Source organism: Galleria mellonella, unplaced genomic scaffold (assembly GCF_026898425.1).
Source record: "Galleria mellonella isolate WM207_F2 unplaced genomic scaffold, CSIRO_AGI_GalMel_v1 utg463, whole genome shotgun sequence".
NCBI lineage: Eukaryota > Metazoa > Arthropoda > Insecta > Lepidoptera > Pyralidae > Galleria > Galleria mellonella.
The window spans coordinates 371,659-398,611 of NW_026442102.1; the positions used below are offsets into that span (position 1 = coordinate 371,659).

A 26,953-nucleotide genomic window follows, 5' to 3' on the forward strand; every position below is an offset into this window, starting at 1 on the left:
TAATATTTAAACTTGTATGAAAATTAGATAAAAAGTAGTTTTATAGTTTAATGTAAATATATAAATACTTAAAAAACATACAAAAAATATATATATAAATTTAAATTATTTAACTAGACAATACTCTAAATATTTATTTTCAATTGGTATCTAATTTTGATAGGTAATGACAGGTTTTAGCACTTGAACACATGTGTGTTTTAGAACCAGAAGCATTTGTTTTAAATTATGTATTTTAATGTTTACATATGTAATGTTTATATATGTAATTATTCTGGAATTCATTCCATTTCAAATTCAATCCACATTTTTAAGTTATTAAGCCAAATGTTTGTTTTTACATTACAAAAAGAAGTTATAAAGAAAAGAAGAATTAGAGGAAGAAGGAGCATTCTACGATCCCTGTCTAGCCTGAAGGCAATATTTTTTTAAAAGTTCTTATATATTACAATAATAGATTTTAATATTTACCTGGTAAGTAATGAAAATATAAATAATGCCCTGTCTACACCAAACATGTTTGGTGTGAACTGTAGATGTAGTATAATATCTATACTTAATATTATAAAGTTGAAGAGTTTGTTTGTTTGAATACGCCAAATCTCAGGAACTACTGGTTCTTTTTGTGTTGGATAGTCCATTTATTGAGAAAGATTTTAGGCTATATAACATCATGCTACAACCAATAGGAGTGAAGCATCAGTGAAAAATATTGCAAAACCACACGCACGCATGGTGCGTAAACAGTTCAAGTTACCCATAAAATATGTATGAAAGAATTATTCCTCTTTAAATGTATTATATATCAAATAAGGAACAACACAAATTAATCATGGTTTTTTATTGTGCATGGCGTATTACAACTGATGATAGGCTATGTGTTAGTACCCTACATAATAATAGTTTCCATAAAAAGTTATAACAGTGAGGGTGGTTCTAGAAAAACTCTGACACATTGAATTATTCATATATAACAAAATGATCTAAACATAGGCTATATATTATTGTCGAAAATTTCATCTGCCCATGCAAAGCCGGGCTGGGTTACTAGTACTATATATTGTATAAGAAATATTCATATTGGTGGGCGTACAGTTCTATTTATTACATATTATATCTTGAAATCAATTTAGATGGTAACAAAGTCATGTTCATTACTAGCTTTTACCAGTAACACGGTCCACCTGACTGGGATGTCATTGTATGGCAATCAACCATAATATATAGTAGTCTTATATCTTTTTCCATCTCATGTAGTATGTATATATTGAATTCCATGACAGTTCATCGAGTTTGTTTGTTATCTCTTATTATCAACATTTGTAATACTAGCAAGGATAATGTACTAGCTTATGTGTGATTTGACTAGTTTTTGTGTTAGTTAATTAACTATTTAGAGGTAGAAAAAGCAATAGGCTTTCTCTTTATGTATTATTTGAATAAAGTCTTACATAATTTTATGGACTGGAGTGGATGGGACAATAAAGCCAATCACTCACACTGAAATTATACCATGTTATTTACAATAGACATAGACATAAGAGTTCCAATTGGCTGATCAGTTCCACATAGAAATGGAGTAGAAACAGATACCTATTGCAAGCAAATTACTTATATGAGTCTGAAAGAAGTGAACATGACTTTACTGTAAATGAATCAGTAAAATATATAAACTATGTATACTCATGGCAATATGTGGTGATAGTAACAGAAAATAAAATCGGAATACATATTTCCTATAAAATACTGCCAAAATATTAACCATCATTCATACCATGCTACAATGCATATAACATAGTATAATGTAATATCTAGTAGCTGTAAAAGTATATCTCGGCATTTAGTAGTATATAAAACTTTGTACATTTGTTTCCATTATAAAAGTAATTAATTAATTTTAATTTACATGTATCCAATTTGTTACATTTAATTAAATAAGTACTGATATATCATAGCTTTTTGTCCTGATAGTTATATGATAAGGACTAATATACTATAAATTGTATTCATATTTTTATGTTTTAACGCTTCATGAATTTTCTGTATTTGACTGGTAAGTAGTAATAAATTGGACTGTTTGATATTTAAGGTTGTGGAATAAAAGTCAATATGGACCTTAAAATTTAATGAAAATTACCAGAATAGAAATCGTGTGTCACAATTTTCACAATTAATTCTTATATTCACTATTGTTTATTATAACCTAACAAATCACACTGTGGCATTAGGATTCACATTTTGGATGAGCGTTATATTGTCCCCCTTCATCATTATTCTTCCAATTTGTTTTCTATTCTTCGTTTTCATGTGAACTTCTTCAGCATCATCCAGTACAATGTTCATGTATTCATCGAAACCCACGATGTGTCCCTCAATCCTCAAATTAACATTCTCGTACAACCAAATTTGTACTCGACTTCTGTTTTGCAAATATCTGAAGATAAGGTTGATGGGTTGTACCATCACCTTCTGGACTTTTGGTGGGCCCTTGTAAGCCATTTTTATATTGTATTCTTAGGAGTAATAAAGTTATAATTGCAAAAATTATAAACCGCCAAAGCCGGCGTCTTCTTTACGTCAGAAAAACGAGAACAACGCCAATTTCATAGACAATCAATATGGCTGCTAGCAATGTTGCCAATTTGGTGTCAAGTTTTAAGGCTAAAGCGAATTAAAAACAATGTATAGTAAATAAGTACTACTTAATTATTTGAATCTGCTCATTAAATAGTATCAATTAATTATTTCAATTATAATTATATTGCTCATTAATTAGCTCAATTAATAAAGATATCCAAACAGTAATAAAATAGAAAATAGTTTTTGTTACCTTAGAAAGATATTGATTTTATTATCAACAGTTCTAGGAAAGCAGCGCATTTAAAATATTTGCATTAACTTTTGCAAATAAAAATGATTTCCCATTGTGACAATAAATCATACGTTAAATGAAAACAAATTCACTTGAAGAGAAACTGAGCTAGATTTGACGTCTTAAAAGTTGGCAACATTGGCTGCCTAACAAATGAAATTTTAATAAAAAGAACACGTCCGTTTTCCTTTGTCTATGGCAATGAGTACCATGGTACTAGTAGAAAAAAATGTTAGGGAAAGAAAATTACAGTTAATGCGTATTACTATGCCATTACATTACCTGTTATTTATTTAGAAACATTTTATTTAATTTTAATATATTTATCTGTGATCTAGTTCAATAGAAGAAGCGTAAGTGACTATTTACAAAATCTGTGTTTAGATTATAAATTATGAAAAATATAATGTAAAATAAATACCGATAATTATCCTAAAATTGGTTGGGAGAGTGTTTTTAGTGTTAAGTTCACTTTGTGCAAATACGTGTACAAGGTGCACTAATGAATAAATAAAATAAATAATAATACAAAATATTAAAATAAACAAAAAGTGTGCGATGGCCGGGAATCGAACCCGGATCAACTGCTTGGAAGGCAACTATGCTGACCATTACACCACCATCGCATCTGTTAGACTTAATCGAAATTATTAAATTCTTTTGAATTTACAATTTATTTTATTTATAAAATAATATTAAATAATTATTTCAATTTTACCTGGACGATCTTGAATTTCCATAGCAGCGGCTAGTAAGGTACACGCGCTTTCTACGCTCAATGTTGAAGTAACATGGTCTTCACAAGCAGCACGCAAATCTTCAACTCCTAAATCAGCCGCTAATGTCATCATCTCAAATACTCCTGAGTCTTGTAGCAGTAACTGTTAAACAAGCCATTTTCATTTTTTAAAAGACGTTTAAAACCGACGTTCTTCATTTGTCTGTATAATTTTATGTGTAACTTAAGCATCACTATGTTGTGTTAACTGGACTGAGTTTAAGATATATTATTTTTTTTATTAATATTCATTTTTATAAATTTAATTATTTTTGTAAATATAATTTACATTAAAAATAATATAATTTTGTTAAAATGATTGAATATCTAAATAGCGCCATCTAGTACATTAATAATTCAACACATCCTTTTGCAGTAGCACGCCGAAGTTGGCTTTCATGCAAAATGATTAGTAGTTTATCTTTAAAACATAATTAATAGATTAGGTATATTTGTAAAAATATATTAGCAAGAATAAATATATTTTGGTAATCTTATGAAATGTGTTGACGCATTACCTATTAAGTACAAAAAGTAATATTGATGTTTCCTGCTATTCGATCATAGATGGTACTATTATATAGATAATATAGATTTAAAAGATAATGAAGTAATACGAATAATACAGACATAGAAGTTATGAAATATATTAAAGTAAATGACAAAATTAATACCATACCTTTCCGGTATAAACGTACTGTATAAATAATCGAAATGTCTCTGGCTGGACGTGTGGCATACGTATTGGTGTAGGTTGTACTCCAACAGATGGCGTAACTGTACACCCGGGAATGCGGCAAACTTCCCCACGTTTTGTGTTTTGAAAACTCTTGCACCTGTAGAACGACAAATGGTTATTGAAACTTCAATTTCCAAACCGCATCTATATATATATCTTTGTACAACTTATACTGGCCTCTGAAGTTTATTTAATAATCCACTTAGATAATTAATATAGTCAAGTACAATTTTCTTCTAAGACCACGATTCGCGGCTAACCGAGATTAATGAGAGGGTGACCTTAACTCAAGGGGAACTTCCAAATCTCAGGTTTAAATAGTGATTTATAGTGCACTTCATTCTTAAATTAAGGAGAAGTAGCTGCGGTGTTTCTATAACTTCATTGCTATTTGTGGAATGTGGACAAGAATTGATTCAGTTTTAACGAAATTTTTTACTCTGAATTCTCAATACATTTTTGTATTTGCCTCAAAATGTTTATGTACGCGGTATTTTTACATCGGAAACGGATTTTTTTTTATTTTTATACTTACAAACAAGCATCGGGCTCATCTGATTTAGCCTATGTACGTCTACAATATCAGGTATGACACGCGCGGTGATGACAACCCTGATGAAACCTTAATACGTTTATTATTATTAATATCTCTGTATTGGGGGGAAAGGGATTGTTAGTAATAGAGACTAAGAATCCCATTGCTAGCAATATACCCAAACAGGTCGACCTCCCCGCGGTTTCCCCTGAAACTATCATGTTTAATTTCTGATGAATTCATCATGATGGGCTAACTGGCCTGTTTTCATTCTCATCTATCACCCTTCACTGGTGCTCCGCCGGCGTATCCCGTTAGCGTAGGTGGGGTTACCATACCATTTTGACCCATCAAAAAAAAATCTCTGTATTGGTCCCAGTACTAAATTATCATTTCATTAAAGTAAATACATATAACATATAATTCTCATGCTAATTTGACGGCTATATATATATATATATATATATATATATATATATATATATATATATATATATATATATATATATATATATATATATATATATATATATATATATATATATATATATATATATATATATATATATATATATATCTTAGCGATAAGGTCGCCCATTGTTTTCTCATTGTGATTATTTCTTGTAATTGTTTATATTTATAATAAGTTTACTATTGTAATCTTTAGGAGGTAACAATAAAGAGTATCTATCTATCTAATGGTTTCAGTTTCAATAGATATTATTAGGCCATTGGTAGTAATGGATTTACCAGCAGGCGGTGTAGGCCTAGTACTGTGGAGTGGGGGGAAAGGGATCGTTAGTAATGAGGTCTAATAACCACATTGCTAGCAATATACCCTCTCAGGTCGCCTTCCACGCGGTTCCCCCTGGAAACCATAATAATTAATTTTTGTCGAATTCATCATGGTGGGCCAATTGACTTGCCTTTTCAACCTTTTCATCCCTCACTGGTGCCCCGCCAGTGTATACCAATAGCGTGGGCGCGGTTACCATTCCATTTTGACCCATAAAAAAAAGTAGTGTGGAGTGTTATTTATTTGATAGATTTTATAAACATTTATCCAACATTTACCTTAAATATAGCTCAATAAGTTTTTAGGAGGTAACGTATTAATTTTTTTAATAAATTAAATTAAAATAAATAATGTATTAATTAAGTCAGCATAGTCTACCTAAACGATAGCCTTAATTTCTGTCTCTTATAAGTAAAATAAGGTTACTGAATTATAGAGGGCGGTAGTGGCGGCAAAATTTGAATCAACGAATAGTACTAGTGGCCGATTTATAAATCTGGCACCGGCCAATCGATAAACGTTATTTGACTTGTATACCTACATATATTTATAGTTTGAGATTATTTGTAGAGCAATAACTTCCTACGTCGACTGTATCGACTAATTTGAATATCTCTAGTCGGCGTCTTAATTGAACTGTTGCCGTGGTGGCAGACAGGTGGGCCAATTGATTTCTATCTAAATCACAATTGATTGCCTAAATATATTGCAAATTAAATCGAATTCGGAGCGTGTACAAATTCAATCGCTGGCGTACAAGGTTTGGGTGGCGCCACTGTCGTGTTGAGGCGCAGTGGTGTGCGCCGTGCACATGAGTTCTGTTCTGGTTAGATTTCAAGACAAAGCCTCACTGGTATGTAGGTAACGTTTCACCAAGTACTTGTATTACCTCTATACATCAGGTTTATATAAGACCATTTAGTAAACTGAGAGGAATTTAAATTCCTAAACCGTTGAGAAATCTAAAATGTCAACTGATTCCCCGCGAGCTATTTTTGAATTGTGAACTCCTTCGTTTTCCGTGGGTGTCCTAAGAGGCGACTAAAGGTGGGCATGGGATGGGCACCAGCGTCCTTAAAGCATCTCCAAAGCCTAACTGCGGTTGCCAATCCGCCTGTCAAGCGTGGCTACTACTGGCAAAACTCCCCAAGGGGGAGGCTTATGTTTAGCAGTGGAAAGTCAAAGGCTGATATGATGATGATGATGATGATAAAATAAATATTATTATTTTTAACAAAACCAAAGACTTTGGACATAAGTACCCGTAAATACCAGAGGGAGACATTGTACAAAAGTCGATTGCTTAGGTACCTCTGTCCATTCGTGTTTTTACCGTGAAGCAGTTTTGTTTGCATGGCTGTGTTTCGGTTTGAAGGGTGGGATATGGCGTGAATTTACTGGGTACAGAGGAATAACACCTGAGTCCTCAGGAATGGCAACGCATGGAGGGTATCATGGGCGAAACAGTATACTCTGTTATGTCCATGGTACTGTTCATATCTATAGGCGACGGTTATCACTTTCTATCAGGTGGACCGTCAGCTTGTTTGCCATTCTAAGTTGTATAAAAAAAATGAGCATCACAAAGGTTACGCCGAGCGTGACGTCGCCGCGTCTATATCAAACTTTTCAATTTACCGAAAGCTTCAACTAATTCTGGTAATTTATGATACTGGCCGATATTATCGATTTTAATATATTTCAACGTCATTACAGTGCCACTCAGATGGCGCCACTGGCTGTGGCTAAAACTTGTAGCCGAATGCGCGTTTGACACGCCAAGTTTTTCCTTGAAGCTCTCAAACGCTTATTAATGCTTCGAGTGGGATTATCGGTTTTTAATTATCAACTCGAGTGTTGCTCGCCGTATCGTGACAGGCTTTGTGTTTAGAATGTTTCAAACACTTACACTGCTGCAATTTTGTTATACTATATATAATTTTTAATTGGAAATCTATAAAATACGAGGCGGCTCTTTAACAATGTTAAGGTCGCTTAATTCTTGGAACGTCAATCTCGTAATACTATAATTTTATTAAATTATAAATGAGAAAGTTTGTAAAGATGTTTCAATGTTTATTAATCATGCTTAAATGGCTGAACGGATTTCAATAAAAAAAATATATTTGTTTTTTTTTATATAACACAGGGAGCAAACGAACATGCGGCTCATCTGATGACTCTTTTCATATTTTATGCCTTACTGATGACATCTGTAAATTGATTGTAATGTTATTTTTGACAATTATTATTGGTTATTTTGCTGCTTCATATTTTTTTGTTTTGTTATATTTTATGATATGTTCTTGTCACTTGTAAAAGTATTCAACACAATGTAGTATTGTAGGGAATAAAAATAAATTTAAATTGATTTGATTTGATGGTAAGTCCTATTACCAGCAACATTAATTGTTCTTTTTTTTTTTGTTGTTTTAATATTTATTTTCTTAATAATGGTAATAAAGGTCATCTATCTATCTATCTATCTATCTAAGTGACTACTATGAGCATCTGCAATACTGGAGAAATTACTGATGTGTCGTCGGCCTTTTAAAAAGGAATGCATTTCCCTTGAAGGTTACGATGAGGGTATATGTTATGTAATACATACGATACTTTATGTATTAATACGCGCCAACAAAGCCGCGGGAAACGGTTATATTATCTTATATTCGCATATGGGGTCAGCTGAGCCGTTGCATGTCGACCCATTGAGATCTTTTGTGCTTCCCCCTGCCTTATACCATCATTTCATAGATCCTATGTGTTACCCTAACGATATCCCGCGGTTTAAGATATCTGTAGTCCCCTGGCTCTAGGTAAGCCGTTCCCAGTAGACTCATACGCATACTTGCCAACGAATCGCATTTGCACATCAAGTGTTTTTTTTTTTACAACACAGGGGGCAAACGTGCATGTGGCTCACATGATAAGTGACTACCGCCGCCCATGATCACCCACAATACCAGCGGCATTGCAGGTGTGCTGCCGGCCTTTTAAAAAGGAATATACTTTAACTTTGAATATAATTTTCTTGAAGGTTATGTTGTCGTATTGGTTCGGAAATACTGCTGCTGGAAGTTGATTCCAAAGAATGGTTGTGCGTGGAAGAAAGTGCCTTGAAAAACGCACGGTGGAAGACCGCCACTCGTCCAGATGAAACTTTAGTTTGTGGCGGGTTGTACGGTGGTGAAAATCAGCAGCAGGTATCAGTCCGAACAATTCCTCAGAACACTCCCGATGATAAATTCGGTAGAAGATGCACAGAGATGCAACATCTCTGCGCAGTTTCAGCGAGTCAAGTCGGACAGTAAGGCGTTTCATGGATTTCGATTTATCACCGCACAGTTTGCATAGTGTGTCCGAAGATAGACTCGTATAGTATATGCCTTCCTGGCATATGTCTAGTTAAGACTTGCTTCTTCTCTGTCACCGCTATAGATGAGTTTATCCCATCCCTCGGCATTGTCGTTTAAAAACTTTTTAGTATGCCTAAGACCTTTTGAAGTCTTCCATTCCTTTTGCTGTTTATTTGTTTTTCCTCACATACTCCTCAAGGGTAGAGTTACAGCACTTGATTCAAGTGCAACATATGGTTCAGGACCTATCATTTTTTAATCTGACCCAACGGGAAACAGTTTTGTTTAATAAAATACAGACGTAGAGCTCTGTTTGCGTTTGTGAGGAAACGTGTTCAGTAACGGTTCTAGTCAGAGGATTTTATATTCCTTGATCGAAACCTTGTTAATATTTTTACTCACACATTTTTCATTCTTTGTATTTTGGAGGGGTGTGCCATATTATCGTAGACAACCATCGTATTTTGTAAATCTTATTGAGCTATATTTAACGTAACTGTTAGATAAATGTTTATTAAATCCATCAAATAAATAATACATAAATAACACATACATTTACAATAATTATTGTTGAACTTCCAGTGAGTGATGCGACGTTCCAAATAAGTATCTTCACAGATTTTTTTTTCTATTTAATTTAATCTACCCTCCAAAAATAAATCTAACATTGTCTGGTATACAAATTTGGAATCTCTAATTTTTATTTTAGATTTTATTTTTAATTTATTTATTCTTTATTGACCACATTACAAAAAAGAAGTCTGGTACGAAAGGCGGACTTAATACTTTATAGCATTCTCTCGCAGTCAACCTTTGGCTAAACAGAAAAAAAATTGAAAATTGTAGCAAATAATTATTGACACGTACGTATCGATATTGACTTAGCAATCACGACACATACAATGGAGAACTACTGCACATTACGGTTATATAAATATACATACATGAATACATTAAACAAATATTACATAAAAACATACATACAAATATAAATGTACATACATACTTATAAACTATATACAACACAATAAAAACGTCGATAGAGATCAAAAGTGATGATGACGAAGAAAATGAACTGCTTTCACAGCTTTTTCAAAAGATATTCGACAACTTTTGTTTCTAGATGTAGTATTAAAATAACAATAAAATAAATCTCAGACGGTTGGGATTCCGAGGCGGCTCACTCCCGGGATAGATGCAGAAAGCGATGCTCTTAGATACTGCCCGCATTGTACGCCGGTTTCTCTCCCTGGGGCCCTGAACCCGGGCCGACTGTGCTTCTGCCGGGGGCTAGTTGCCATCTCCTCTCCTTGAGAGGGGAGATGAGAATTTTTGTAAAATTTAAAAAAACAAATAATACCACTACTTGTTCCTACATATGTCCCATTCAATTCATTAGCAGAAGCTTGCACATTCCCCATTCCCGGCGCGGCTATCGATGTCTACTGGTAAATACAATACATACACTGATTAACTTGTCCGTCTGTCCGGCGCAGATGTCGACGGCTAATTGACGAGCCCACCAAGTCACGCCCCGGCGGCGGGACCGGCTAATTTCTTGTATTCAGAGAAATATTCAGAAAATCTTTGCGCATTTTTGATAAATATTACTGTGGTATTTGCAGTTGTTCTATTTTCAAAAGAAACAAAGTTCTAAATTAGTTAATTAATTTTTTTTTTTTTGTTTGTTACCTTATAACACAGACAGTCGAGGGGGGGGGGGGGGGGGGTTGTCAGCGATGAATGGGGACTACCAGCTCCATTGCAAGCAATATAGAGTATATTCAAGTCGACCTCCTCCCAGATCCACTATCGTGTTGAATTCCAGTTGTATTCCAGTTGTGATGGGCTAATTGACCTGTTTCTCCTAACCTGTCATTCATCATTGGTGTCTTGTCAGTTTATACCATTAGAACAGGTGGGGTTAACATTTCATTAAAAAAAAAACAACAGTTAGCAGAGGACTCCGATTACCCAAATCTTTATCATAGTCTTAAGGACACTTTAAAATTTCATTTGGTTAATCTAACAAAACTGCCTCGCCACCAACATCAAAACGCTTATCAACAAAACAGTCCCCTGGCAACTTTTCAATTTTTTAAGAAGCGTAATCACTCATGCAGTGTCGGCAAACTCTAAACATAATTTGTATCGGAGGCAGGGTACTGTCATGATTGATGACACTTGGGCCGCAACGCGCGACACTTCTGGAACGCCGCGCGACACTGCTGACACCTAGTGACACGCAATTTGCATTATCACGATTAATAGTGGGCACACCGCGGCTGAAGCTGACGCACGCTGATACAACTATAATTAATCAAGTGCTGCAAAGCGGTTTTTTGCTGGATTTGTATTTTATTTAGGTCAGATTATAAGGTGATACTGCAATTTTCAAGATTCGCACGAGCCAAGTCAATATTTCTTAATCTTAAATTTATATACATATAACTGTGTAGCCAGTTTCAACGATTTTTTATTAATAAATATAATTATTATTTATATAAAAATTTAGAATCATAATATTTTTACAGATTAGGTTAGTGACGAGTTACGAGAATAGAATAAATATATAGAGGAACTTGTAATGATGGATAAATATGGTCACATACAAACACGACACAAGGTTTAGTAAACATTTTAGAGACGAATACAAATTCTATGCAGACATTTTAAACCCGAGGTGACGGTGATAAGGAAAAATAGCCTTTTTAAACTGCTTTGCATTTTATTTCCAGTCTGTTTCTATGTATTTCTACATTTTGTAGTGAAATAACCAGACCAATGCAGAGTTCACATAAAACAAGATTGGAGATAAAAATTCGCACAGCTATATAACTCTCTGGACGTTATCTCGTTAGTTAATTTAGTTGGCACTATGGTCGGCACTAAGGCGTCTATCCTCTATCTGAGATTCGTGAAATTTGAGACTCGACATTTTACAACTTTTTAAAATATTAAAAAGTCACACACACACGTACAAGTATGTACCACTTGTATGACTGTAAGATGCGTGCATGCAAGTAGCATGGCGATGTTCCGTTGGATTGTAATACATTGGTTAGAATTTGTTAATGATTAATTAAAACTTACTATTTTACTACATAAGCCTCCTCCTTGGGGGGTTTTGCCAATAGTTGCCATGCTTGGTAGGCGGGTTGGCAACTGTAGTTAGGCTTTAGAGATGTTTTAAGAGGGATACTGCTGATCATCCCTCGCCCTCCCTTAGTCGCTTCTTACAACAGCAACGGGAAAGAACGGAGTGGCCTATTCTATGCCGGGACCTCACGAGAAGTGAGTTAGAGATAGACACAAGAGAGTTCATATCCTTCCGAATTATCAATGGAAGATTCAAGATTGTTAAATCAGAGTTAAGAGCAACAGTTGATGATGAGCTCCCTTATTTTGAGTTAAAGACAATAAAATACAATACAATAACCATTTTAAAAAAAAATACTCTAAATTCAAAAATCTTTTTTATTAAACATGGGTATGTGAAGTGATATAGAAATTACTCTACGACCTGATTGTTTTTATTTATTATTCGTAGTACTTTAGTTACTCATATTTGAGCTACTTCTTTGATATCGACTCTGACCTCAATATATTTTTGTTTCTCTGTCTAAAAATTTAGGTTATTGTGTTGCAGACAAACATATTTTGCTCAGTAAAGAAAATAGCGAATCCAATCGACACGATAACATTGTTTGACATGGCGTTAATTCAAGATGGCCTTGACCATAATGATGCGACATTATTTTTTTATGTTACACAAAGATTGTTGCATACTTTCATATAAGCTTTTTTATGTCCAAAGTGACATGAACTTGATTTGAATTTAGAACGCCGAAACAAATCGTGAAACAAGAATTGAGAACTGTTTGTAAGTTGTATAAAAAAAAATTAACCTAGTGAAAACTCTAATAAGACTCCAGAGAAAATTCTACAACCCTAGACGCCATAGTGTTACCAACTGCGCCGTTAGTAAGGAGTGTAATTCACACGCGAAGTTCACCTAATTCGAGTCATTCAGAGCACGCGACTAAATACTAAGTCCACAGCGCAAATTGTAGGACGCAAGGAATTCACTAACGAATTTACTGCTATTCATGTTCTTTTGCCTATTCGAACGGTAATGGTGATTGCTGCGATTCAATCTTGGAATGTATGGTGGACGATGAGCTTATAGGGGCGAGGTGTAGGTAAATATCAAGTCGATTTAGTTAGAGACATGACAGTTTATTTATTTAAAAAAATCTGTTGTTACTAATTTATTTTAAAAATTTTAACCTTTGGAACTAAAATAAAGGAGACTGAGAATCTCATTGCTAGCAATATACCCAACCAGGTCGACCTCTTTGCGGTTCTCCCTGGAAACTATCATGGTTAATTCCTGATGAATTCATCATGATGGGCTAACTGGCCTGTTTTCATTCTCATCTATCACCCTTCACTGGTGCTCCGCCAGCGTATCTCGTTAGCGCAGGCGGGGTTACCATACCATTTTCATCCATAAAAAAAAATTTTTAGCTGACTTAAAAAAAGAGGAAGATGTAATTTTTTTTTAGGATATACTTATAAACAGTAAAATAGAAATGAGAGCTTGTTTTACCAGTGAAATTGAACTTTATACCCGAAGAAATATGCGTTGAAAAACAACAAAAGCTTGTTGCTGCCAGTATGATGCGAGGCACAAACTATTTTATTGTTTTCCAACACATATTTGTCCGTGAATCTTGCCTGTTTAATTACGAACGATGCTAATTTCGATTCTATATTTTATTTATTTGGTCTCCTAGCAATTGTTACACTGATAAGATTTAATATTAAGATTACTGTCTATTTATACTTAGCGTACAATCATTTTAATGGAGACAGCATGCTAATTAACAAATAAACAATAATACGGTTTAACAAACTCTTGAGGTATTTAACATAGGTACAGTTTTTTAAATTCAATAAATGATTGCTTTATAATACTTATATACATACATAAGGGAATGTAATGGTCGACGGATGGGAAGCAGTGTCCGTCTTAAAACATCACGAAAACCTAACTTCAGTTGCCAACCCAAGTAGTTGACAAGTGTGGCAACTACTGGCAGAATCACCCCAACAGGGGGAAACTTATACTTGGAAGTGGAGAATTAACGGCGATGTGGTATGATACATACCGTGTGCCTTCGGCCGGACCGTGTGGTTTCGGCCGGACCGTGTGGTTTCGGCATAGAATAAGCCACCACTTCCTATCCCGTGGGTGTCGTAAGAGTGGGTATCGACTAAGGGAGGGCTAGGGATGGGCAGCAGCGTCCTTCTTAAAACATCTCTAAAGCCTAACTGCGGTTGCTAATTCGCCTGCCAAACGTGGCAACTACTGGTAAAACCCCCCCAAGGGTAAGGATTATGTTAAGCAGTAGACAGTTAAAGGCTAATATGATAGTATGGTATATATTTTTGTAGAAAGAAATTATACTATTTTTTTTTATACAATTTAGAATGACAAACAAGCTGACGGCCCACCTGATGGAAAGTAGTAACCGTCACCTATAGACATGAGCAGTACCATGGACATAACAGAGTATACTGTTTCGCCCATGATACCCCCCACGCGTTGCCATTCCTGAAGACTCAGGTATTATTCCTGTGTACCCTGTAAATTCACTGCCATATCCCACCTTTCAAACCGAAACACAGCCATGCAAATACAACTGCTTTACGGTTGAAACACGAATGGGACAGAGGTATACAAGCAAACGACTTTTGTACAAAGTCTCCCTCTGGTAATTTATTTTAAGAGTACTTTAAGAGAAAAAGGAATAGTTTTGATTCAGTCGCCAATGCAATTGGAGTGTACTAGGTATTGCATTGTCCACACTCTATTACATTGTTGTCTTGATAATAACCGGGATGAATGAGGGAAATACTGTATCTTTGAACTGGCTGCGCTGTTTATGCAACTATTTATTTTACGATGCTCGTTTCTGTCCGCAAAATTTACCAAAACGTTGTTTGATATTTTCACAAGCGAATTTTGTGTAAAGTAGATACCTTTTTGCGACATTACGTCGCTGTTACTCTTAGATTATAAAGAGCATCGAGTTTCAAAAACGGGTCAACTTTCTGTTAGCTAATTGTCAAATTAGCGGTAAGGGATTGTTAGTAATGAAATCTAACAGCCCCATTGCTAGCAATACATCCTATCGGGGGAAAGGGATTGTTAGCAATGGAGTTTGACAGCTCCATTGCTAGCAATATGTCTTATTAGGTCGACCTCCACGTGGTTCCCCCTGGATCCGTCACGATGGGCTAACTGACCTGCTTCATCCTCACCTATCATTCTTCACTGGTGCCCCGCCGGTGTATACCTATAGCGCAGGCCGCGTTACCGTTCTATCTTCACCCATTAAAAAAAAATTGTCAAATTAACTCCCACTCGTTTTATTTGGAAACCATAGTAGTTCTATATTCTTGTATATATTGTACTTTATATATTTAATGGATTTAATAAATAAAATGATTATTTTCCATCAGAAGATGTCAAAAATTATAAAACAAAATAAATATAAAAAAAAGGTATGAACACTAATAACTATTTATCACGCAAAATTGTATGATAAAAGATGAAAAGGCAGGTCAGCATTTGTATCGTGACAAATTTATCTATATAATCTAGTCACGATGGCTGCCAGTTGAAAATGCGTGGATTGCTTGATACCTCTGTTGATGGCAATGTTTCTACCTCCCCAGTTGTGTCAAAATCTGTGTCCCCGGTTTGAATTGGTTACTATGGACCAATGAATGCTTTCATCTTCCTTGTCAGCCTTCACTTGGGCCGTGTATACCTATGAGTCGTGGCGTTACCGTTCTATCTTCACCCATTAAAAAAAAATTGTCAAATTAACTCACTCGTTTTATTTTCAGTGTTCTATATACTTACGTACATAGTATATCTTGACGTACTTATATATATTTAATTATTTAATAAATAAAATGATTATTTTACGCAATAGAAGATGCAATCATTATAAAACAAAATAAATATAGAAGTTAGAAAGGAAACACTCATAACTATTTATAAAAATTGTTTAATGAAAATGGTCCGTTATTTCTCTAAGCATTTGTATGGTGACATCTAATTATATAACAAGCTTTAAAATGCAGAGTTGAAAATGGGTTGATTGCTTGGGTACATCTGTCCCATTCGCGTTTCTACCATGAAGCAGTTGTGTTTGCATGATTGTGTTTCGGTTTGAATATAATACAATATTGGGAGGGGGGGGGGAAGGGATTGTTAGCAATGAGTTTGACAGCTCCATTGCTAGCAATATCACCCTATTAGGTCGACCTCCACGAAACACAGCCATGCAAACCATCGTGAACAATTCTTGTTGAATTCACACGATGGGCTAACTGCAAACGACTTCATTCGTATCATCCTTCACAGAGGGTGCCCCGCCGGTGTATAAAATATACAATGTAAAATATATAATTTTTGTAAATATACACAAAAACAAAAACATGCAATATTGTGGACAGAATCTAGTACATACTAGATTGATCATATCCTAGGTTTATACATAGGGCATTTTATATATAAATTTACGCAATCAAAAGCACATTGTGCAGCTATTTCATAATAAATTCATATTGAAATAACAAATGATTCTTATTTCCAATTGAAATTTTATAAGGCCGGCGTGGAATTTACATAAATATACACTCGTACGGAGGTCCGTCGCGACAAATCCTCTATTTGTAACGGAAACTGCAATATTGCAGTAGAGATTGCGTTATTTGGGCGCCGTAGAAATGAAATCCCACGTTTTACGGGATTTTTATTGGAACCGAGAACGCCAGGATAGTTGGCAGGGGAGGGTGGTGCAACAAAGTGCATACCTACTGTGCTGCAGTTGTCATTTCAACTTTCATACTACGCTTAAGATCGGGTGCACTTCAACAATTTCCATTATTACATAGTAGTCCCCTGTTTGTATGGTGTTAAAACGTTAAAATTACTCTCTTTTAAAATATTATGGTAAAACTTTCTAGGTGAACTGTGTCTTCTTAATTTTTATTTAACTTGGTAGGTTTTATCGAAATTTTAACAATACGCGAGGAAACGCAATTTAAGGATGCTAATCTTTTAAATCGCCGTATGGTTCCGGCATAGAATAGGCCACCCCTTCCTTTCCCGTGGGTGTCGTAAGAGGCGACTAAAGGAGGGCGAGGGATGGGCAACAGCGTTCTACTTAAAACATCTCTAAGGCCTAACTGCGGCCTTTTGTCAAAAAACTTCGCCTTCTTCCCTTACCATGTATGTACATATATGAAATAGCAGTATTTGGCAAAACTACTGGCAAAACTCTCCAAAAATGGGGATAGATTAGTTTTAAATGTCCAAAAACAGCAGTCTATCAAAAACATTGTTATTATATGTGACTGAAACTATATAATAATAAATCTTTTAAATAAGCTTTTTGTTCTACTGATTGATTATTGAAATAAAAAGAAACCGTAAACAATTGACATATGTGGGATGAAAAAAATCGACATCTTTAGTTATTTCATAGACAAGAATAATTATGTAAATGTGTAATTCATTTGTATTGTGTGACATTTATTTATAATATGGATTGGTAGTTAGTTTTTGTTTAATTGTATAATTGTATTTACTTAGTGTACATTGACGCTTATCTGTGAGAGCTGTATACACCTTTAATTGATGTGTTCATATGGCCTAAATTATAATAATAAAAGCTTAGGTAGGGAAATGTGTAGTTTTTATTCAAGTAAACTTATTTAAGCATTTTTCAATAATAATTTTTATTATTATATATACTTATAACATTGTACATTGTCTGCTTAATTGTTGTGAGCATATTGTTGGTGTGTCTTTTATAAATAAATAAATATCTATTTATTTATAAAAGACATTACGACTAAGAGAGCTTAATGATAGTTAGATGGGCAGCTGCGTCCTTTTTAAAATATCACTAAAAGCCTAACTGCCAACCCACCTGCCACTGGTAAAACTTCCTTTATGGGAAAGGCTTATGCTCAGCAGTGGACAGTTTACTGCTGATATGATTCTGTCTAGAGTCCAGCTGTCAAGTTAGCATGAGTAGATCTAAATTTTTTGCCGTTTTTCGACCTACGTTACCTTTAGGAAAATTTACAATCCACTGATAAAAAGCTGCTCCTAAAGGATGCTGATGATCCCTTCTTGTCACACGATAGTAAATCAATCTCTGTACTCTTATCGATTACTAGCTATACCGCGCGGCTTCGCCTGTTATCATGTCGTTGATAATTGATGTTGAATAATTTAATGAAATGCAAAAAAAAAAAAAAATTCAAATCGACTTTATAATACTATTATTTTTTAGTAGTTTGTATTCACACAAACACCAGAGGGAGACTTTGTACAAAAGTCGATTGCTTGGGTACCTCTGTCCCATTCGTGTTTCAACCGTGAAGCAGTTGTGTTTGCATGGCTGTGTTTCGGTTTGAAGGGTGGGATATGGCGTGAATTTACTGGGTACAGAGGAATAACACCTGAGTCCTCAGGAATGGCAACGCATGGCGGTATCATGGGCGAAACAGTATACTCTGTTATGTCCATGGTACTGTTCATGTCTATAGGCGACGGTTACCACTTTACATCAGGTGGGCCGTTAGGTTGTTTGCCATTCTAAATTGTATGAAAAAAAAAGTATTTTTTTCTTTACATTGTAGTCACAGTTTTATAATTATTCTACGTATTTACGGCGCATTACGATTTAGTGCTAGAAATCATTCAAGATTTATGTCTTAAACAAAAACCCAATTAAATGCATTCAGTAATTCAGCTCATTATATTGTCGTCGGTGGAGTCATGCAACTATTTCCATACACTTTGCATAAGTATTTTTCGATGGCTAACTTTATGGAATTAACGATGCAAATTCAATTCTGAAACTCGGTACAGAATTAATTTATCTATAAATAAATAGAATAATGGTTTTATTGTGTAACCGTTTGTTGAAAGCTTAATCAGTCCTTTTATTTCCGAAGTGTAGAATAAAGCAGGAGTTTGGGGTTCCATTCTTGGTTGAATCAATTATGAAGCTACTTTACTCATAACAAAACGGCTGATCAGTGTGACGGACAGGTTGTTTTTCGCAGTATAGCAAACAAGCTGACGGTGTTATGCCTATGAACTGTGTAATTTCATTGCTCTATCCCAATTTCGTAAATCTTTAAACACAATTCGGGTTTAAAAAGTGGAATGTAGAAACCATCGTAGTTAGTTCTTGTCGAATTCGTCAGGATGGAATAACTAGCCTGTTTTCATCCTCACCCACCTTTACGCCCCGCTAGTGTAAACCAATAGCACAGGCGGGGGTTTTTTTTGATGGGTGAAAATGGTATGGTAACCCCGCCTGCGCTAATGGGATACGCTGGCGGAGCACCAGTGAAGAGTGATAGATGAGAAAGAAAACAGGCCAGTTAGCCCATCATGATGAATTCATCAGGAATTAACAATGATAGTTTCCAGGGAGAACCGCAAGGAGATCGACCTGTTTGGGTATATTGCTAGCAATGAGATTCTCAGTCTCCATTACTTACAATCCCTTTCCCCCCCAGGCACAGGCGGGGTTATCATTCCAATTTCACCCATTAAATAAAACCAGAATTTAGCTATATATGCATATATAGCTGCTTTTCAGTGGAAATATGAGTAGGCTAGAGGTACAAAAGCAGAGAGTTTCTGTACAAAGTCTCACTCTCTGGTAGAATAGTGTTTTACACATGTTCAAAACTGGTACCTAATAGTAATCACGTAACTTCCTCTTTTCTTTCGGTGGATTTTTTTATGTGTGAAATAGGCATGGTAACCCCGCCCGCGCTATCGATATACACTGGCAGGGCACCAGTGAGAGATGATAGGCGAGGATGAAAGCAGGTCAGTAGGCCCATTGTGACAAATTCAACAAGATTTAATCACAATGATTTCCAAGGAGAACCACATGGAGGTCGACCTGATAGGGTATATTGCTAGAAATGGGCTGTTAAAGCCCTTTACTAACAATCCCTTCCTCCCTCGGTTGAGTGTTGGTAACAGTTTTTTTTTCTATGCAACTTAGAATGGTAAATGAGCTGACAGCCCACCTGATGGAAAGTGGTAACCGTCGCTCATAGACATGAGCGGTACCATGGATATAACAGAGTATACTGTTTCGCCCATGATACCCCCCACGCGTTGCCATTCCTGTGGACTCAGGTGTTATTCCTCTGTAGCCTTTAAATTCACTGCCATATCCCACCCTTCAAACCGAAACACAATCATGCAAACACAACTGCTTCACGGTAGACACACGAATGGGACAGAGGTGGCCAAGCAAACGACTTTTGTACAAAGTGTACCTTTGGTACAAATCTGGTAATCACGTAATTCTTTTAGAAGTTTAATTTGAGCAGGTAACATATTGTACCGGCGTCGTTACTATGTGCAGGTATGTATGTGGCGTTTTGTTTATTGTAGCGTGTGAGAGCATATTAAGTAAAATAATTGGAGCGCTGTTTGTATTCGTCGCCATTGTTTTGCGTTTCCTTCGGCGAGTTCGTCGCTCGCGGTTTGGAATCCGCGTTTTGTTTGCACCGCTCGGCTCACCATCATTTCATTAATTACGTAGGATTTTTATTTTATATTTTATTTATTTTATATTGCACAATAAAATTTTGTACAAGTGGTCAGCTTAATGCCATATGGCATTCTCTACCAGCTGACCATTAGATAAAAACAGAAAGCGTATGATGCTGGCAGATGTGGTGAAAATATACATCAAAATTACGATAGACATCATGTGATATAGTAACTATTGAATTACATGTAACTAGAGCTGGTTTTGTTGACCCAACAAATAATTAAAAAGTCTTCTTTTAAAAATATGCGTATTGAGTGCTCTGCGTACAGGGATTTTATTCCAGAAGTTGATAGCAGTGACAGTAAAAGAATTGGACAAAAATCTGGAATGGTGTGATGGTATTTATTATTATTATTATCTATTTAATATATATTATTATAATTTTATTGTCTTTGTTATCAAAACCTATATTGTTGATGTGAAAACATTATATAACAAAATTCTTAAGTATATTTTTCGACGATATCATATGAATTTTGTCAATATTGAAGTAAGATTGATTAATACAGTTATATGTATTTTTTTTATACAACTTAGAATGGCAAACAAGCTGACGGCCCACCTGATGGAAAGTGGTAACCGTCGCCTATAGAGATGAGCAGTACCATGGATATAACAGAGTATACTGTTTCGCCCATGATACCCCCCATGTATTGCCATTCCTGAGGACTCAGGTGTTATTCTTCTGTACCCAGTAAATTCACGCCATATTCCACTCTTCAAACCGAAACACAGTCATGCAAACACAACTGCTTCACGGTTGAAACACGAATGGAACACAGAGGTACCCAAGCAATCGACTTCTGTACAAAGCCTCCCTCTGGTAAATATATATATAGGTTGCAGCTTTACCGTTTATTTACAGGTACTCATAAAATCGTATATTTTGAGTGACTACCAATCCGAAACTGATATTTAGAAAGACGAAATTTAGACATAGGTTTATTTTATAACGTAATCACCTACTATGGAAGGATTTTTGAAAACTTAAAATTGAAGGAAGTGGGGATAGGAATTAGTAGAACATCACGTGTGCAATGTTGCAGGTTTCAACAGTCGTAGACATGGTAAAAAGAGAGAAAAATATCCAGTGCCTAGCAGATATTCAGAAATGATAGTAGCGCGGCTCGAATCAAATTTAACCAAATACTTTTTTGTTTAAGGTTTTTTTTTAATAAACTAAAAGCTTTACCTATGTTCAAGATAAAAAATGTTTTGAATATAATGTCGCGTGCGATGTGTTTGCCTACTACGTTATTTTGCAATACCGTCACACTTTATTTCACTCGTGGGAACTAAGTTTTATGTTCACACAACTTTGACGACTTTACTTCCCAGATACCATAAATAAGGAGAGTTACGTCGAGTAAGAAATAAGCACTATGATGTATTGCACGTAATATATAAAAAAGTAATTTTAGTATGTAAGTACAGACAAAAGTTATGCATAAACAATGTTGAAAGATATTAACTGTAATATTGTGGTGCTATGGTGGATCAGTTTTATACGTAACTGACTGTTTACTGTGGCTTCGCCCACATTAAATAGTTATATTGCATTCTCGTTTAAAAAATGAAATATATCCTATATTATTTAGATTCAGCGGTCTATGGAGAGGATATTCGCAAAGAAACAAAGTAACCGACAAAGCCAGAAGGATAAGCTGAAGTGAAGAACCGACAACCGATGGGGAAGAAAGGTTCTTGAGTGGCGTACGTATGGACAAACGCAGTGTAGGACGAACCCCCACTAGATCAAGTGAGGACCTCAAATGCATTACAGGGAGTCAGTGGATGAGTGTGCAGTCAAGGCCGTTCCTTATGGCAGTCAATAGGGTAGGCCTATAGACTGCCATAAGGAGCAGTGGACATATTATATATTATTAAGGTTGCTACTTGTGATTTGCAAAGAATCCGTTCAATTCTTCTAGATATTATTCATTACTTAGAGAAAAAAAAAACAAACAAATTCATAATATAAATTTACATAGTCGTGATATTTATTGTATGAAAATTAGATCGCCGGTAACGGTAAACGCTAGCGATGAGTTCTAGTTATGAATTGGACAAAGGTCGTTAATTTTAACCCTTACATTTTTTTTTATACAACTTAGAATAGCAAACAAGCTGACGGCCCACCTGATGGAAGGTGATAACCGTCGTCTATAGACATGAGCAATACCATGGACATAACTGAGTATACTGTTTCGGCCATGATACCCCCCCCCCCCCCATGCGTTGCCATTCCTGAGGACTCAGATGCCTGAAGTTTTAAATTTAATACCGGGGTTTGCATTGTTTCATTGTTAAATAAATTTAAATATTTTGATTACCGTGCCTGAAGTATTGAAAATGATACCAAATGTTTTTTTCAAAATAAATATATAAAAATATCGTTTTGATTTTTTTTACTATTTTTCCTCATTACTAAACATAGTAAAGGATACACTTATATATTTTTTAATTTGATTTAAAAAATCAGGCTTTTAAGGATTATAATTTCACGTTGTTTAGACATATTTTAAATACCCAATAGGGACTTAACGCGATGTAAAAGCTTTTACACGTAAATAGTACATACATAGCTGCTTCTTTATTGCCGACATTTCGACGTGGATTGCACCACGTGGTCTCGACAGGACTGAAGTGAGCGGCGTCTTCGTCTGGCAGCTCGAGCAGTCTCTTCAGGTACCCTCACATTGTCACCATTATTATCTAGAGCGACTCTACACACCGCACTTACGGTATCTACATTACGTTTAAACAAATTATCGCGTATTTTTAGTGTATTAATCACTGGATCCGGGGGGAAAGGGATTGGTAGCAATGGAGTTTGACAGCCCCATTGCTAGTAATATGCTCTATTAGGTCGACCTCCACGTGGTTCCCCCTGGAAACCATCGTGAACAATTCTAGTTGAATTCGTCACGATGGGCTAACTGACCTACTTCATCCTCACCTATCGTTCTTCACTGGTGCCCCGCCGGTGTATACCGATAGCGCGGGTGGGGTTACCATTCCATTATCATCCATTAAAAAAAAAACACTGGATCTCATGCTAATGAAAGTCTATACCCATCTTCTTCTAAGTCCCGATTGTATATTTAAAATAGACAAAGGTAGCAAACTAATATACAGGTTTTATTGCTACATTACTGTTTACCATATATTTTTATATGTTTTTAGAATATCTAATTATATTAATCCATAATTTGGTAGAAAAATATCTTATTTTTTTTTATTTTGTGAATAATATATGTTTTAGGATGTAGGGCTTTGTAAAAAAATAATAAAAAAATCATGTTCTTTCCCTTTTTGAAAAAATACATGCCCTTCGTGGCGGACATTGCCAAAGTAGGTTTATAAAACAATATTGTAAATATTGAAAGACTTGGATTTTTTTACAGCTTGTATTCGGTGTAGCGGATAATATCAAATTAAGGGTTAATAAAACAAAAAACATATTCCAATATCCGCCATTTACAAATCGGGATGGTCACCGTAAAACGAGCGGTTCGCGTGAGCGGCACGCGCGAGTTGTAATTACAATCCGCAGGTTTGTTTGTTTTGCCGATAGGTGGCGCGCGCTCCTCAACACGACAGCTGGATTGTTTTTTGCGCTGAGCGGTTTAAACTTTTCTCATTTATTCCAACAAGTGTGGCTACAAGTTTGCATTTGTTCTATTGTGACGTTTTTAATAACTTCATTTACATACTTTGTTAGCTGCGGTTCGTTCATTATAAAGTCATAAAGATTTTCTACTATTATTTTTATAATTTATTTATTTATTATTATATTCCTGCAGTTTACTGATGATTTAACTCCAACGAACTAAAATTTTCTTATTAAAATTAAAAGGTTATTAGAATTTTCGTACATGCGTGAATTTACTGGGTACGGAGGAATAACACCTGAGTCCTCAGGAATGGCAACGCATGGGGGGTATCATGCGCGAAACAGTATACTCTGTTATGTCCATGATACTGCTCATGTCTATAGGTGACGGTTACCACTTTACATCAGGTGGGCCGTCAGCTTGTTTGCCATTCTAAGTTGAATAAAAAAAAATGCCAAGTTATTTATAATAATTAACTGTAACAGAATACGATTATATCTAATTTTATTGTATATAAAATGTAAATTTTGTGATTTATGGTAAATCCACTATAGTAAATTGGAAAACGATAATCATATATAATACAATGTCAAAATCTATACTCTGTACCCTTTAATTTCACCATCGAATTTCTCCAAACCAATACACAACAAAACTGCCAAGACTTTCCATTAAAAATATGCTAAAAAAGAAAGTTATTAAAACCTAAGTTACTAAAATAGTTATTAAGTACCCCGATATAGATTCATTATAAACTCTGGCAAAAGCAATAGGATTTCCACGCTTCGTGCACATTGATTGTAGCTTATTGTGTAAACAGCACACGTACGCAAACAAGCGACGTCAGTGAATCATCAATCAACCCTTTCCTGACGCTGTAATTAAGTCTCCAATAATCCTAAACCCCGTACCATGATGCGCTCCGTAGAGTCTCCGCCGATTTACGACAAGAATCTACCTTTCTTTCCCCCTTTAGTTTTACGGAAGAGAGGGAACGATGATTTATTTATTTATTTATTCATTAGTACAAATATGTGTACATGGCGGACTTAATGCTAAAAGCATTTTCTCCCTGTCAACCATAGGGAAGTGGCAGAATTCTCGAATGCGGTACTACTAATTATTGATATACATACATACTAAAATTACATATATAAACGAATAAATATATATAAATAACAAATATACTTATACATATATAAGCACTTACTGCTCGGATAAAGATAAAAAGTGAGCGTGAACGCTTTTTTTGAAAGACGGTTTAGTCGGTAGTCTCTTAATGGCATCAGGAAGCGCGTTCCAGAGTCGTAAAGAATGTAGGAGAAAAGAGTTTGAAGCGTAACCAGTACGGATGATTGAGGGCTGTGAGAGAGGAATGAATGAGTTATGTGATTAACAAGCAGGTGTGTAAGGCACTTTCACACAGCGGTACAGTAGCGACACTTTGTTATGTAAATCTAATGAATTCGAAAGCGGAAAATAAATTAAACCCTCTGCGTAGGCATTGGTTCAAACAGTATCATAAATATAACTTCGGGTATTAGTATGTACGTATTGGGGTATGGTATTAACATGGCGTAAAATATCATAGATAAATACTGTTAATAAACATTCATTACGGACTTTACGATAATTAATTGACTTAATTGATTGCTTGATTGTATTATAAGTTTCGGTTTGAAGGGTGGGATATGGCGTGAATTTATAGGGTACAGAGGAATAACACCTGAGTCCTCAGGAATGGCAACGCATGGGGGGTATCATGGGCGAATCACTATACTCTGTTATGTCCATGGTACTGCTCATGTCTATAGGCGACGGTTACCACTTTCCATCAGGTGGGCCGACAGCCTGTTTGCCATTCTAAGTTGTATAAAAAAAAGGTAATTAAAAAATAAGATACAGCAAATTAATTTAATGTAAGCATACTACATTATTTATTTTTAATAAATAGGGCCGAATGCAAATGCACATTGCGTTTGCATATTTGCGTATGCATTTGTATATTTAAACCATCTTCAGAGGTAATAGCATAGATCTAGTTACGGTGCATCTTATCGGTACCTTTACACTATCTCTCCGAGTGGAGTGCACTCGCCCTGCTTTCCGAAATGCGATAAAAGTGATAAATTGACAATAACGCGATTCCGACCAAATTTAATAGTCACAAAATATAAGGGCTATTTTTTTTTTATACAACTTAGAATGGCAAACAAGCTGACGGCCCACCTAATGGAAAGCGGTAACCGTCGCCTATAGACATGAGCGGTACCATGGACATAACAGAGTATACTGTTTCACCCATGATACCCCCCATGCGTTGCCATTCCTGAGGACTCAGATGTTATTCTTCTGTACCCTGTAAATTCACGCCATATCCCACCCTTCAAACCGAAACACAGCCATGCAAACACAACTGCTATTGAATTGATAGTTTTTTTTTTTTTAAATGGGACGGCAGAACTTTTGCCCGAAACTATATGTATTAACATCGTATCCAAGTTCAAATATTACCACTAATAAAAATATTTTAAATGATCGAAGACAAAATCTTGCCACTGAAGCATTTG

At 35.3% G+C, this 26,953-nt stretch overlaps 2 protein-coding genes and 1 non-coding gene across 3 annotated transcripts in view; all 3 read right to left on the reverse strand.

Annotated features, from left to right (window-relative positions):
• The window catches only part of LOC113520959 (BTB/POZ domain-containing protein 19), a 41,715-nt gene that overhangs the window by 9,904 nt on the left and 4,858 nt on the right, over positions 1-26,953 (reverse strand). The window contains exons 2-3 of the mRNA XM_052898622.1: positions 4,330-4,486; positions 3,591-3,753 (exon numbers count right to left, since the gene is read on the reverse strand). Coding sequence (XP_052754582.1) covers positions 3,591-3,753; positions 4,330-4,486 — 320 coding nt within the window. The remainder of the gene's footprint in view (positions 1-3,590; positions 3,754-4,329; positions 4,487-26,953) is intronic.
• Positions 2,111-2,620, reverse strand: LOC113513373 (probable small nuclear ribonucleoprotein E). Its single transcript, XM_026897366.3, has one exon. It carries the CDS (start codon positions 2,497-2,499, stop codon positions 2,212-2,214), a length of 288 nt encoding a protein of 95 aa, XP_026753167.1. The 5' UTR covers positions 2,500-2,620; the 3' UTR covers positions 2,111-2,211.
• On the reverse strand, positions 3,427-3,498 carry Trnag-ucc (transfer RNA glycine (anticodon UCC)). Its single transcript has one exon. It is a non-coding gene; the product is annotated as a tRNA-Gly (tRNA).